Source organism: Colletes gigas, unplaced genomic scaffold (genome assembly GCF_013123115.1).
Source record: "Colletes gigas isolate AHSC1104 unplaced genomic scaffold, ASM1312311v1 Colletes_gigas_Sc00132, whole genome shotgun sequence".
Classification (NCBI taxonomy): domain Eukaryota; kingdom Metazoa; phylum Arthropoda; class Insecta; order Hymenoptera; family Colletidae; genus Colletes; species Colletes gigas.
In genome coordinates this window covers 17,347-32,429 of record NW_025106756.1, presented here as the reverse complement: position 1 = coordinate 32,429, position 15,083 = coordinate 17,347, and the positions used below count along the sequence as shown (strand labels likewise).

Sequence of the window (15,083 nt, the reverse complement as noted above, 5' to 3'; positions counted from 1 at the left end):
TTTTCCATCTTCATCGACATAATTTACTGTCACATCGGTTGCTACCTCGGGTTTATATGTCAGAGGCTGAATGATTTCCCCTGAAAAACCTGCTTCCCCAGTTCCCTTAGCATTATAATTAGCTCTTATCCAACTGGAATCTTCCCAATCTGCATAAATATTATCAGGATTAGATCTATCTAACTGCCAAGATAATATATCTGAATTCGGATCATAAGAACTTATTCCACTAAAAGAATCTATTCTACCTCCGTCAGGACGTCTTACTTGCGAACTTGCACTGACGATTTGTTGGGGAAATACCTCTTGCGAAGTTAATGTTATTTTTTGCTTAGTGGCAATGATAGTGGTAATTTGACTACCACTTAGGGAAGATAGATCCCTAATATGATTCATGGGGACAACTAAAGTTGTTACACGAGGCATATTTAAGAATTGACTAACATCCGTAATGTTATTACCTGCTAAACGAAGATAATATATTTTAGTAGAATATAAAGGAGAAATATCACTTATAGAATTAAAGTTCAAATTCACATCAGCATTTAAATTAACCGCATACTCTAACCCCTTTAATGATGAGATTCCCGAACTAGGTGCATCAAAAGATGTTAATTTCAACATATCATTTTGAGTAAGTGATTCAGCTGGAATATTTAATTTTTTTGAAACAGCAGCTTGTAAATTTTTATCAGGCATCCAAGAATCAATAGATTCATCAGAGACTGCCACTGATTGTGACTCCCCCTCTCCTGTATTAGAATCAACATCTGTTAAATTACTTTTAGTATCCTTGTTTTCAAAAGATTCTAGTTGGGGTTTTGTTACATCTGAAGCTAAAACTGAAATTGAATTATTTAAAGATCCAATTAGTAAGAGCGAACACATTAAACTTGGTATTACTTTTTTATTCATTGCGTTTTCCTTTGCTGATTATTCTAATTAAAACATCAAGGTCAACCTACAACTTTTAGAGTGCTGATAAAATATTAATTTTAATGACTCTTGTTTTTTTACTGAAATATAAAACAAAACATTGTAGGAAACAAAGTTCCAATTAATATCGTATCTAAAGCAAAAGCAGTGGTCATTTTTTCTATTCCTTTTTGATTTATATACTTTTATCAGAAAAACAATAATTTTTCGGATAAATAGAAATATGAGAGCATTGGTATCACTAACTTTAGATAATGAGGAGTTGTATTCCGTTATAATTGTCATTATTTAGAAATAGACTTGCACATAGTCGGAAGATAGGGTATAATTATGTCTGTAGTAAAAACCGTGCAACATGGCATTCAGAAAAATTATTGTTTTTCGTACTCTTTGTATAATTCCTATGGTTGAGCCAATTCTAATATAGAATCATTAACATCACTAATAATTTCATGACTTTTCACATAATAAGCATGCTGGTTATGAGTTGAGCCTAAAGTTTGAGCAAGCGTCCTTGTTTCTTTGTCAATCACACGTAAAACACCGTCTAACTCGACGATTAAAATGTTTTGATAATTTGATTGAGTATCCTTCACATTAGCGACTTATCCATTTGACAAGACAATTTGTTCTTCTTTCTTGTTCATTTTCTCTCTCCATTCGTAGCTATTTTGAGGTACAGTAAAAGACACCTGTATAATGCAAGTGTCTTGGTACAAAATTTCCCTATCCTTAAGAGATGATTTTGGTACTTGTAGTTTAATAAGAACCCCTTAAACAAACCTTAATTTGAAATAACTTGAAATATTAGAAATGTTTTGTTATGATAACACCCTACAGATTATCTGCATAACTTCCTTTGTCATTTCAAAAAATAATCTGTTTTTATCCACTAACACCTGTCGTTAGTGGTTTTTTTATTTTAGGAACATTAATGGCAAAAGTTTCCATTTCACAGTTTCTCAAACATCAACTTAACTGTAAGATTTGCTCCCTTGCGGCACATTCAAAAGACTACACAAACCATCCTAAAGATTTTACAAGAATTAGAAAACTTACTTTTGAAACGACGCTCAACCTTCTCCTATCGATGGGGAGCCAAATCCTTTCAAATGAATTATTGAGCTTTTTTACTTTTGGCAAATTGATAAAAAATAGAAGATAGTACTGATAAAATAAACCTATTCTTTCTTAACTTAATGACATTGAATTTTCTATTTTTTCATTTTTTCTTAAATAGCGAAATCACTAAGCTCCTTCCACACAATGAGATTAATAAAGTGATTTTGAATTCCGACTAAGTTATCAATCATTCCTTCAATTTCCTCATTAATTCTCTTTTGAAAGAGATGAGTGGCCTGGAGATTAACGGATAGAATTCCTGGTATTTTTTGTTCAGAGAAATTAAGAAAATGACACTCATTCATAAATGGAGGGAGATCTAAGAGGTTATCAAGAAAATATTCAATCGTAATTTTTTGAATTCCTTTCCTAAAGGGAGTACTTAAATCTGTGATTCCCTCTATTCCCTCAAAAATATTTTCTTCTTCAATTTTTTTGAAATCTTTTTCATAAACAGGAGCTTTAATTTTAGAAAGGGAATCTACCCATTTGTCCGCAATATCTTTGACCTGTTTTTCTTGTTTTTCTTTATCCGCTATTGACTCTATCCGATAATGTTTTGTAGGTGGAAAATACACATCCAATGGAATATTTGTGAGATAAGATTCAGGAAGGTCTGAAACTAAAAACTCATCTATTAGTGACTTGACCATATAGCCTATTTTAAAAATGCTATTTTTCTTTAACTTTTTAATACACTCAGGGATAATTAATTCTGAAAAATCATGATTAAGCCAATCGTTGACCTTTTTATTGATTCGATTGTAGTAGAATTTCTCATCTTGCTCGCTAAACACGGAATAAATGACTTTTTCTTTGAATGAAGCTAAAAATCTTTCTTTACACAGTTTCCATAGAATAGTGGACATTGTCAAAAATCAATTGGATTCTCTTCTATCCGTGCTTGAGGAGTTTCTTTTCTTAGGTCATACCACCTTCCAAAATCCGCAAAGGTATAGTAAAGGGTAAGGAGTGAATCTTTAACCTGTTGAGATGGAGTACTTTTAGGTGGCTTAATTCTTAATCGCTCTCTTAAGTCAGAAGGCATAAGAGAGGAAGAGAGTTCAGAAAAGAGAAAGGTCACTAGTTTTTCTAAGTCTATCCCTTCTCCAAAGATGAGGGATGTTTTTGACAGAGAAAAATAATCGGAATAGGTCTCCAAAAGTGTATCAGAAATGAAATTTCCACTCCGAGGGACCTCTCCTTTTTCAATTCTCAAAATTGCGGCTTTTTGTCCGTTAGCAATAAGATCAGGAGGAATGTTAGAGTGTTCATTTTTTCTTAAATCCCTAAAGCGGGAAGCGATGGTATGAGTTAAATGTTCTTGTAAATCAATCATATGACCTCAATTCTATTTAGCTTACACAACTAAATATCAGTTTTTCTGATATTATATAATAAAATCACAGTTTACGCAACATGGATATCACAAAAAATGATAAAAACAATGAAGTCATTATAAAAATAACACTTGTAAAAAGAGATCAGAAAGAAGGTTAAAAAGTTTGAAAAATAATATAAATGTCCCTTTTTAAAATTTATCATATTTAGGAAACTACTCTTGTATGAGACAATACCAGATAATTAGACACAGAAAAGAGAATCACTTTGGAAAATCAATGAAAAACTAGACAAAAAGTTAAGAGAGTTTAAGAGTTGCATTTTTCAAAGTCTTTTGGAGACTTATACTCAAGAATTATAATAGACAGAGATAAATCTCAGAAATGATTTAACAATAATCATGGATTACCCTGAGATAGGAGACCACTGAGTGAAATAATTTATATCAATATAGAGTTTTTATGTGAGGAATGTAAATTTCTAATCGAAATCTATTGAGATAAAGTAAAAAGTCTCAAAATTATGAGGGTGTTTTGCGTCACAAGCCCTAAAAATAATAATGGATAACGTAATAAAAAAGTCTAACAACGAGTTATCCTTTTTTATTATTTATAATTTTTAAGATTATAGTTGAACGTCCGCAATTTAATCTAGTATTGAAAAAGTTAGAGAATGACGATACTTTAATTGTGACTAAACTAAACCGATTTACAAGAAACACTTGAAAGGTTTGGAAATTGTCCAATCATTATTTGATAGTGGAATTAAAGTTTATAAATTAAATATTTGGCTTATCGATAATACGCCTACTGGTCGACTTATTTTTACCATCTTCAGTGATTTTTCGCAGTTTGAACGAGATCTTATTGTGACCAAGACCCAGGAAAGAAAAAAATTTTGCTAAAATTCATGATCCTAATTTTAAGTAGGATCATCCTCAAAAAATTAACTAAGAACAAATTCAATTTACTTATGAGTTGAAGCAGCAAGGAGTGACTTACAAGATGATTGAGCGGAAAACTGATATAAGTACTGCTACTCAGAAAAGAAGATTTATAAAGGAAAAAAACAAACTATTGATAAAGAATATTGAAATGTTATTATTTTGATAACGAAGAATTGTGGCAGAGTTATCTCACAAAAGGAATTCAGGAACATAGAACGAGTAATATGATACTAAGTAGAATTAAATAAATAAAAAAATCCGCTCTGATTTGAAATCTGTAGCGTATTTTATTAGATAAAATTATTATTTTCCAATCACGTAGTGAAGTTGCAGGGCATCAGAACTAGAGATCTCTTGATAATTAATTACTTCACTGAACCCAAGTCCAGATTGGGAGATCAAAATAGAGCCATCGGGATGAATTGCTTCCACTAATGCTACATGACCATAGGTAGGATCGGCTTGCCATTGTCCTCCAACAATTTGTCCTGGGCTGAAACTGACTGCACTATGAAGTTGGGGAGTAGTTGTGACTATATAGTTAGGATTGAATTGCCATTCCCCGCCATTTCCCATGGTTTCCCCATACTTTATACCAAATTCTTTTGCTCTATTATATACCCACCAGGTACATTGCTTATAAGAATAAACATCTGATGTGAAAGTATCAAGTAAAATTGGTTGATCCAATGAATCATCTTCTACAGTTGCGTTATCATAGTTTAGAGAATTCTCTGTTTGGGTCATTGTTTCTGTAGCGGTATTAATCATTCCTGCATGTACAACATTAGAATGAGCGAATGTAAAAGATACTACCGCAGCGTTAAAGGCTAAAAAAGAAACAAAAGAGCTGTATTTTTTTTTCATAGTCTATATTATAAAATAAAATCTTTATTATTTCAAACGTTGTAAAAAAATTACAATATCTACTACAAATATAAGCTGAAATTAGCTTTGAATAGAAATAAAAGGCTAAATACAATACTAAAAAACTTACTAGCTTATAAGAACTTGTAGAGTATGATTTTCGAGTTTAAGCCGTTAATAATACTTTTAATTAGTGAGAACAATGGGAATTATATCCGTTTTTTAAACTTCTTTGATTTTTTGAAAGTATTACTGTAGTATATATATAATGTTAAGCCTGTGAAGGTATTCAAAACAAGGTGTTTTTAATTAGTTAAAATTTTTCTATATCACCAATCGTAACTTATTTGTTACGCTAAGATTTATAATTGTTATTTTTAAAATAATTTGTTATAGTATAGCAGTAATGAAGTGGAGGATTACCCAAGTTTGGCTGAAGGGAACGGTCTTGAAAACCGTCAGACGTGTAATAGCGTGCGTGGGTTCGAATCCCACATCCTCCTTTGGTTCCGTAGTGTAGTGGTTATCACATCGCCCTGTCACGGCGAAGATCGCGAGTTCGAATCTCGTCGGAACCGTAGATTTATATTTGGGGAGTTACTCAAGAGGTTTAAGAGGATGGTTTGCTAAATCATTAGATCAAGAAATTGATGCGAGGGTTCGAATCCCTTACTCTCCTTAGGCACTAAATTATTATTAGTGTCTTGTTATTAAAGTTCCTTTGTCCAAAGCTAGGAGCTTTTTTAAATTAATTTAATCTAATTTTGGATCCCACTTCCAGAGCCTTTCGATCTATTATAAAGGTATGGGATTATACTATAATAATATCAGACTCAAAATTTTCATAAATAATTTTTATTACCCAATTTTAATAGTGTACTTTTGTATTCCGTATTATTGGACCTTGAGCGAAGAAGATTTACTCTCCTCATTATTTAGCTCCTCTTCGGAGTGATTTTTTTACAATAAAAAAATCACTAGAATTTTGTAAACTAGTGAAAAAAGATGTCCCAAGCATTTTTTAGTTAAAAACAAATCATAATTTTATGTTTTCAGAGGTACTTCATAGGTTTAACATCTATAGTTTAAATAAATAATAATTTTAAAATATGATATAATTAGTCTTCTTAAACATAGGTGTCAGCATTTGCTGACATTTTTTATTTTTCATGTAATAATATATAATAAATTTAGTGGACTTAGAAAAAATCATTCTTAAAGTATTATTAGCGATAATCAATAACAAAGTCCATACTTATTGATAAGCGTTGTTGGTTATCATGTTTGGTTCTTTAGCTTAGTGGGTTAAAGTCCCCCCCCCGCTCATATGGGGGGGGACCGCTGGTTCGAATCCAGCAAGAACCATAAAGTCAAAATACTATTAAGAGAAAATATGCTATCTCTTTACAGGTATAGAGAGAAAAGGTCGAACGTCTCCATGATTGATAGTTTAATTTGTTTCTACTTTTCAATTATTAAGAAGGGGATAGGTTGACAAGATTGTCAATCATTTCATGAAAAGTCGCTCAGAGGAGCGACTTTTTTGTATGAAAAATCCACCAGTTTAAGGGAGGGAACTAGTGGAGGTTCTAAACACTCATCAAAGGAAGCTGCTAAATTGTTGGATAAACCACTCGTCCAGGACAACATGTGGGAATTTGAACTAAGGGTGTGAATTGACACCTAAATATCTTTTTGAGGAACAGTAACGGGACTCCTATTTAAGGTTTTTTTACATAATAAGCATGCTTATTTTGTGTCTCTCCTAAGGTTTGTGCAAGCGTTTTTGTTTCTTTATCAATCACTCGTAAAATCCCATCCAATTCAACGATTAAGATATTATTAAACGTTGTATTTTTGTTTTGGATTAATATCGCTTTTTGTCCATCGGCTAAGATAATCTCTTCAGCTTGTTCAAGTATTTCATTTTTCATTCTTGATCCCCTCATTCATAAATTAATTCCTTTTAACGGAAATGTTTCATCATGACCAGAATTTTAAATATTGTAACTTAATTGAACCTTAAAGGCGCTGGAAAGATTTGATTATAGCTAATAAGTTATTCTATTTATCAGAATCATACAATCTTAACCATTTCACTAGACTATTTACGAAATTTAAATCTAATCGAAAAATGAGTAAAAATTAAAGTTTCAGAAAAACACAAGTTTTCTCGAAAGAGATAAAAACGCTTCCGCTTACACGGTGGCGAAAAAACAAGTGATAATAGAATAACCCTAGTGTACTAGGGTTAAATATAGTTAGACGTTAATAAGGAGATAAATGCTTAATATGAAAGGATATTTCAGACGATTATTCTATATTAGAAAAACATTTTCTCTTTATTTCAAAACAGCGCATTATATTATTTAAAATAACTATTGACATTCCTTTGACATATTTGTATAATATATAAATCTACTACACTGTAGAAGTTGAAACAAGGAATTTTGTTTGTGTTTAGAACCGCAATTACGATTGGCAATGATAAGCGATTCTTAAGCTTGTAAAGTAGTATCACTCTCACACAATGAATAGAATACGCTCTTATTACTGGACAATCAGAAAAAAATCACAAAAAGGTCACTAGTGAGTTGTAATAAATAATATTGAATTTTATAACTTTCTAGAATATCAACCAAGATAACTAGATATGATTCCCCCCCTGAATCATGGTATAATGGAGAAAATAATGTTTATAATTAATTATTCAAAAAAAGTAAAAAAAGAATCTAACAGAATCAAATGGCTTTCTTTTACACAGATCACGAAAGAAACAACCGCAGTCCTTTTAGCTTCAATCTTCTTTGCTCTTTTTTTAAGTGGGGTTAATTGGCTGTTGCAACAAAGCTTTATTCATGTATTGTTGAGATGACACTAATTTTAAAGCAATTCAACAACCAAGAGTCTTATTTACTAATTAAAAAAATTTGAAGGAGAAGTCAGTCATGTACAGCACTTTAGTTTATCTATTGGTAGTGATTAGCTTGCTTATTATCTTAGTCATTCTATCGCAACCCTCTAAACAGCAAGACGCCCTCTCTCTGCTGTCAACCGATAAAAGTAACACGCTTTTCGAAACTCAAAAACCGAGAGGGTTGAGTTATCTGTTAATGTATATAACGGGATTCTTAGGCGTTTTGTGGCTTATTTTAGGAATTGTTTTGATGGTTTTAGGAAACAATTAAACAATCTACTTACGATCTTAGATTAAAATATTTTATTCTCTATATTTTGGAATATTTTATAGACTAGTATCAAGAAAACTTTTGTTTTTCTGACTCAAGGGTAGATTGCGTTTTGTTTACGTTAGTTTAGAGTTTGATTACGCTTTGAATTTGATTAAAGAAAAACAAGGAAAATGAGGTGACAGAGGAATTAAATGACAGAAGAATCAGTGTTTTATCAGCGTTTGAAAACAGAAATTCAACTCTCGGGGAAAAATTTTAACCAAGTGGAACGAGAATTAGGTTATCCGAGAAACTCACTTAATAATTATAAATCTAATGCGACAGAGCCTTCGGGAATTCGATTAGTGGAACTTTCGGATTACTTTGGAGTATCTTCCGGTTATCTCATTGGCAAGAGAGAAAAAGTTGAATCAGAGTCGTTAAAAGTAAGCTTTCAAAGTCTTGGCTTTGAACAAAAGAGAGAATTATATGAAATTTGCCAAAATTGGGCTACAACCGAGCTTTCAAAAAGAGATCGCAAATAATAACAAGTGAATTTGAAGGGAAATAGAAAAAATGAATGTTTATAGCGTCAATAAAGGAATTGGCTACGCTTCAAGTGGGGTTGAATATGCCCAAAAGTATCGAAAGGAACTCTTTGAAAATCTTGAATTTAATGACCACTATGTCTTTCTAAATTATTTATCCAAAAATATAGCCGTCTATACCGATTTATTAGGTTATCAACGCCATCAAGTGCTTTGGATTTACAATGTGTTGAGTCATCGCCCCACTCATGCTACTACTTTTACAGTAAATCAATTTTTAGAAAGGTTTGCGGAAGAGGCTTATGAGATTTTGAATCAAACTCCAACGAGTTTGGAAATTAAAGTGACGGGGACACAACGTTATAAAATCTGGCTGTTGAAGGATGATCTCGTTGATCGCGTAGATTATATTGTCAATGGGCATCTTGTTAATGTGAGTCATTATGATCAAAGCTTGAACAACATTGAACATTTTAGTGATGGACAATTGGTAAGACGCACTTTTTATAATTTACAAGGTGAGAAAAGCTTTGAACAATTTTATACAGATCGAGAGATTACAGTGACATTTATTGATAACCAAATCCTCTACGGGAAAATGGCCTTCTATCAATATTTCTTTAAAACCCTTCAATTACAAAAAGAAGATGCGGTGATTATTGACCGTCCACTAGATGTAATAGAAGGAATTTTACCTCAACTTGTGGATCAAGTTCGCCTGTTTTCGGTCGTTCATGCGGAACATTACAATGAAAGTCTTTCTAAAGGGAGTCACATTCTTTGGAATAATAATTATGAGTATATCTTTGAGAACGCGGATTCTTTTGAGGGAATTATTGTGGCAACCGATCGTCAAAATCAAATTTTGAGCAGTCAGCTCAGAAAGAAAACAATGATTAAGACCATTCCGGTTGGTTATATCAATGAGATTAGTCAAAAAAGAAGCTATCGTCCTTATAGCTTAATTACGGCGAGCCGTCTGGCGACAGAAAAACATCTTGATCTTTTAATCAAGGCGGTAGTAGACGCAAAAGAAAGTGTTCCTGATTTAACCTTAGATATTTATGGAGAGGGAGGCGAACGAAGTAAATTAGAAGCCCTCATTCAGAAATATGACGCGAGTCATTTTATCAAGCTTTGTGGGCATAAGGACATAAGCCAAGTCTATCCAGACTATAGTGGTTATATTTCAGCCTCTACCTCAGAAGGCTTTGGGCTCTCGCTCCTTGAAGCTTTAGGTGCAGGTCTTCCACTGATTGGGGTAGATGTGGAATACGGAAATCGTGAATTTATTGAAACGGGTGAGAACGGAATTCGTTTTGAACGGACACCTTTAAAGGATATGCCTGAGCAACTTGAGAAAGCAATCATTAGCTTCTATGAGCAACAGTTGGATAATAAAGGACGGATGGTCTCTAAACAAAAAGCCAAAGCTTACCTCAAAGCTAATGTTGCGAAACGTTGGCAAGATTTATTAGAAAAAAGGAATGGACTTAATGAAAATTAATATTTTTGATCGCTACAATGAGAATACCAAAAAGTTAATACACTCTTTAGCTACGGCAGGTAAGGAGGCTAAAAGTTTATTCGTGCATTATGAAGGGGAGTTACCCAAAGGAGGGGTGAGTCCGTACTCTTTTTTCACGAAGCTTCCGGAAGAATCAGAGGAACAAGGGCTCTTTTTTGACCAAGTCATTATCCCGAAATTCTATGCGATTCGTCATCTTGACGGGGGAAGTGCCGCGATTGAATTTCTTCAAAGACGAGTAGGTCTGATTCATTATCGGAAAGAAGGCTATCGTTTGGTTCAAACGGTGGAGTGGTTCTCAAAGGAGGACTCGAAGACGATCGTTAAAAGAGATGTATATAATCTCGCGGGGCATCATTATGCGTCGACTTATTTTAGTGCAAAGGGACCTTATCAAACCGATTATTATAACTTGCAAGGGCAAGTCATTGTGAGTGAAGATCTTGTCCATCGAGGAATTCAATTGAATGAACCCTCGAAGATTCATCATTTTGAAAATGTGACTCAATTTTTCCTTTATTTCATGAAAGTGGCACAGATTGAACCTTCTGAGATTTATATTAATTCCTTATCTTATCCATTATTTATCAGTCGGGCTTTGAATATTGGAAGACAAACGACTTTATTTTGGCAAGAGGCGATGGGTCAAGAAGTTCCTGGTAACATGAAAAATGAACTGGAAAAAGCAGTGACCTTGAAACGGATAATTTTTGCGAATGAAAATCAGCTCACACAAGTAGAAGAAAGTTTTCCAGCGACTCCGATTGCTTTAGGTTATCTCTCTGCGATTGGTGAGTTTAAGCGATCTAATCACTATCGTCCTCAAGCCTTTATCCTCACAAACAGTGATAATATCTATGGCTTACAGGATATTTTGGAGAATTTTCCAGACCTTCAACTTACAGTGGCGGCTTATACCAATATGAGTACCAAATTGCTCCATTTGGAAGAAGAATACCCCAACATTCAATTGATTCCTTCAATTAATGAAGAGATGTTACAAGATGAATTGGAAAAGGCAGATATTTACTTAGACATTAATCGAGGGCTAAAGGTGGGTGAGGTTTTGAAATGGGCTTATGAACAAAACATGCTTATTTTCTCTTATAAAGAAGTGGCACAAGCTGAAGCTCATGGATTAGTTTTTGAAGAAATTCGTGATTTATGTAACCATCTCTCCTATCTTTTAACGGATCGAACGAATTGGCAGAAATTACTCACAAAAATGGTTGAGAAGAATGGGCCTCTATCTACGATTCAAGACTATCAGAACTTGCTAGATGCTTAACACTCTAAGCAAGAATCTCAAAAGGATAAAATTGGAAAGGTTTAAATGATGCGAACACATTTTCTAAAAGAAAAAATAGAGGCCGGGTTTGAAGATGAGAGAGAATTATTAGAACATGAGCCTGAAAAAAAGGCGAAGTTACCGGCCTTATCTTATGTCAGACCCGTCTTTTTTACGATTTTATTGACGGTGACCTTAGTTGCTTTGGCAATCAATGGGTGGACGGCAATAAAATTTTTCATGACACATTAGAAGCTAGGTTAAAATACAAAAATGTTGAAAATGCGGAAATATCAAAGGTTAGTCAAAAAAATTCATCAATTATTGCCCACCTATCGTGCAATGACTGATGAAACCTTACAAAATCAAACTGAGGTCCTTCAATCAATGCTTTCGCAAGGAAAGCCTTTGGTTGAACTCTTGCCACAAGCTTTTGCGGTGATTATTGAAGCTGATAAGCGAGTGCTTGGGTTGGAGCCTTATGAGGTCCAAGTTTTAGGAGGCCTTGCGCTTTTCTTTGGGAATATTGCGGAAATTAAAACGGGTGAAGGAAAGACGCTGGTCGCAACACTCCCTCTTTATGCGAGAGCTTTAGAAGGAAAAAAAGGAAATTTTTTAATCACGGCGAATGAATATTTGGCTGAACGTGATGGTCAAGAAATGGGACGCGTTTTTGAGTGGTTAGGATTAAGCGTAGGAATTGGGGTTGGAGATGAAGAGCAAGATATAGAAGGTAAACGCCGACTCTATCACTCTGATATTATTTATACGACTCACTCAAAATTAGGTTTTGATTACTTGTTTGATAACTTAGGCTCGAGTTTATCAGACCAAGTCATTTCTAAATTCAATTTTGCGATTATTGATGAAATTGATGCCATTCTATTAGATGGGGCTCAAACGGCTTTGGTTATTTCAGGGAGCCCAAAAGTTCAGTCAAACTATTATCAAATTTGTGATTGGTTTATTAAGAGTCTCGCTCCGGAAGACTATGAATATAGCGAGGATAAACGCCGTGTTTGGTTGACAGAGCGTGGTTTGGAAAAACTTAAATCTTACTTTGATATAGAGGATGTTTATGGCGAAAAATATAAGGATTTTTACCGACATATTGTTTTGGCTCTCCAAGCAAATGCTTTGAAAAAAAGAGGGAAAGATTATGTGGTGATTGATGGGAAAGTCTTGTTATTAGATGTTGTCAATGGACGAACGATGCCTGGTGTTAAACTTCAAGGCGGGATTCACCAAGCGATTGAGAGTAAAGAGGGTGTTGAAGTCAGCAAGGAAAGTAAGACTTTAGGAACAATCAGTTATCAGAGTTTATTTAAAAAGTTCGTTCGACTTTCTGGAATGACAGGAACAGCCAAAACAGATGAAAAAGAGTTTATGGAAACCTATCATTTGCAGGTGGTTGAAATACCTACTCATGTCCCGACTCAACGCAAAGACCAAGCTGATCAAATTTATGTGACGAATCAAACGAAAATCGAAGCCTCTATTCAAGCCGTCAGAGAAGGAATCGGTGAGGAACGCCCCGTACTGATTGAAACGGGTTCCGTTTCAATGTCAGATTTATATTCTCTTGTTCTTTTGGAAAATAAGATTCCTCATAATTTATTAAACGCTAGAACAGCAGCTCGTGAGCAACAAATTATTAGTGGGGCAGGGCGAGCGGGTGCAGTAACGCTTGCCACCTCAATGGCTGGCCGTGGGACGGATATCAAACTCACTTCTGAAGCTAAATCCAATGGCGGACTAAAAGTCATTGGAACAGAGCGGATGAATAATAAGCGAATTGATAATCAGTTGAGGGGACGAGCTGGTCGTCAAGGCGAACCAGGAGAAGCCGTTTTTTATGTTTCTCTTGAAGATAAAGTGATTGTTGAAAACGCCCCTCACTGGGTCAGAAAAACCAGACGTTTTCTTTTGCATCAAATTTCGCAAGGCAAAAGGGGTTCAACAGATCCTGTTCATCGTAGACGGCTTAATAGAGTGATGGATAAAGCACAAAAAAAATTAGGAAACTCAGAAGTACAGTCGCGTAAAAATACACTTGCTTTTGACACTATTTTGAGTGATCAACGCAATCGAATCTATGAGGCTCGAAATAAGGTGATGGCGGAGAATGAAGCCTATTTTGAACAAATTATCGAAAAAGCGCTCCATCATGTCATTTACACTTTCATTTATCAATCTGATGATCTATCTGTCCATACCCTCTCTGACTTTATTTTTAATCACCTTAAAAGTGATTATCCATTAAAAGAAATTGAAGCTCACATAGATTCTACAAGTTCTAAATCAGTAATGTATGATTATCTATTTGGCCTTGCCCAAACCTTAATTACTCAATCTCTCCATCGTTTTAAGGATCCAGTACAATTGCGTTATTTTAAAAAGGTCATCATTCTAAGAGCAATTGATCAGGCATGGGTTAATCAACTTGATTATCTCCAACAATTAAAAAATATGGTAAATGGTCGAGGAATGGCACAACATAAACCTTTAAATGAATTTGGACGTGAAGCACGCCGCCGTTTTTTTGAAATGGAAGATGAAATCTACCTTGGCGTTTTTAGAAGCCTTGCCTTGTCCGAATTAAAAATGAAAGAAGATGGGACGATTGAACTTGAATTTCCTTAAGATGAGGATACAGAAAGAAAACTATGAAGCAATATAATGAATTAATCAAAAAAGGGTGTTTTACCCTGATCATGTTACTCTTTTTCTATATTGGTCAAGGGATTCCAGTTCCTGGTTATTCGGCCAATTTTAGACTGCCTGGGGGAGATTTTTCGCTTGAGAAGATGTTGTCTTTGACGACAGGAGGCTTGTTCTCCAGCCCGACACTTCTTGCTTTGGGGATGGGGCCTTATATGACGGTTTCTATTTTACTTTCGGTAGGATTATTTGCGAATCGGGAGGTTGCTTCACAAATTTCTCAAGAGATGCGAGGGCGTTTAGAAATTATCGGGATTTTTATTATGGCCATATTACAAAGTATTCCTTTAGCTTTTAATTTAAGAAATTCTGTGATTTCCAAAATGAATTTCTTATCTCCTTTTGCCGTCTTTTGCTTCACCATTTTATGCTTTGTGGTGGGGGCGCTACTTATTTCGTGGCTGGCAAGTTTGAATGTCATTTATGGACTAGGTGGTCCTTTTATCCTGATTTTACCAGGTATTATGAAAGGAATCACCGGAAGCTTGGTCGCAAATTATAATAGTGTGTTGATTCACCTTGAACGTTTACTTCCGCTTATCCTTGCCACAATTGTATTTGTGGGGGTTACTGTTGCAATTTATTTTGCGGAATATCGTTTTGATGTGCAACGAAT

The 15,083-nt window shown here is 34.3% G+C and overlaps 4 protein-coding genes and 1 non-coding gene across 5 annotated transcripts; 4 read left to right on the top strand and 1 right to left on the bottom strand.

Annotated features, from left to right (window-relative positions):
* Positions 1–4,648: 4,648 nt before the first annotated feature.
* On the bottom strand, positions 4,649–5,092 carry LOC122404235 (N-acetylmuramoyl-L-alanine amidase domain-containing protein SAOUHSC_02979-like). The gene has a single exon (XM_043408164.1). It carries the CDS (start codon positions 5,090–5,092, stop codon positions 4,649–4,651), a length of 444 nt encoding a protein of 147 aa, XP_043264099.1.
* A 625-nt stretch (positions 5,093–5,717) lies between these two features.
* On the top strand, positions 5,718–5,790 carry Trnad-guc. Its single transcript has one exon. It is a non-coding gene; the product is annotated as a tRNA-Asp (tRNA).
* Positions 5,791–9,528: 3,738 nt separating this feature from the next.
* LOC122404234 (UDP-N-acetylglucosamine--peptide N-acetylglucosaminyltransferase GtfA subunit-like) lies at positions 9,529–10,437 on the top strand. The gene has a single exon (XM_043408163.1). The coding sequence runs from the start codon at positions 9,529–9,531 to the stop codon at positions 10,435–10,437; it is 909 nt and encodes a 302-aa protein (XP_043264098.1).
* A 661-nt stretch (positions 10,438–11,098) lies between these two features.
* On the top strand, positions 11,099–11,746 carry LOC122404233 (UDP-N-acetylglucosamine--peptide N-acetylglucosaminyltransferase stabilizing protein GtfB-like). Its single transcript, XM_043408161.1, has one exon. The coding sequence runs from the start codon at positions 11,099–11,101 to the stop codon at positions 11,744–11,746; it is 648 nt and encodes a 215-aa protein (XP_043264096.1).
* A 342-nt stretch (positions 11,747–12,088) lies between these two features.
* Positions 12,089–14,389, top strand: LOC122404232 (protein translocase subunit SecA 2-like). The gene has a single exon (XM_043408160.1). It carries the CDS (start codon positions 12,089–12,091, stop codon positions 14,387–14,389), a length of 2,301 nt encoding a protein of 766 aa, XP_043264095.1.
* The last annotated feature ends 694 nt before the right edge of the window (positions 14,390–15,083 follow it).

Bases quoted from the DNA above. Each gene is read 5' to 3' on its own strand.
- LOC122404235 (XM_043408164.1), bottom strand. From the start codon at position 5,092: ATGACCCAAACAGAGAATTCTCTAAACTATGATAACGCAACTGTAGAA.
- LOC122404233 (XM_043408161.1), top strand. From the start codon at position 11,099: ATGGGTCAAGAAGTTCCTGGTAACATGAAAAATGAACTGGAAAAAGCA.
- LOC122404234 (XM_043408163.1), top strand. From the start codon at position 9,529: ATGGCCTTCTATCAATATTTCTTTAAAACCCTTCAATTACAAAAAGAA.
- LOC122404232 (XM_043408160.1), top strand. From the start codon at position 12,089: ATGACTGATGAAACCTTACAAAATCAAACTGAGGTCCTTCAATCAATG.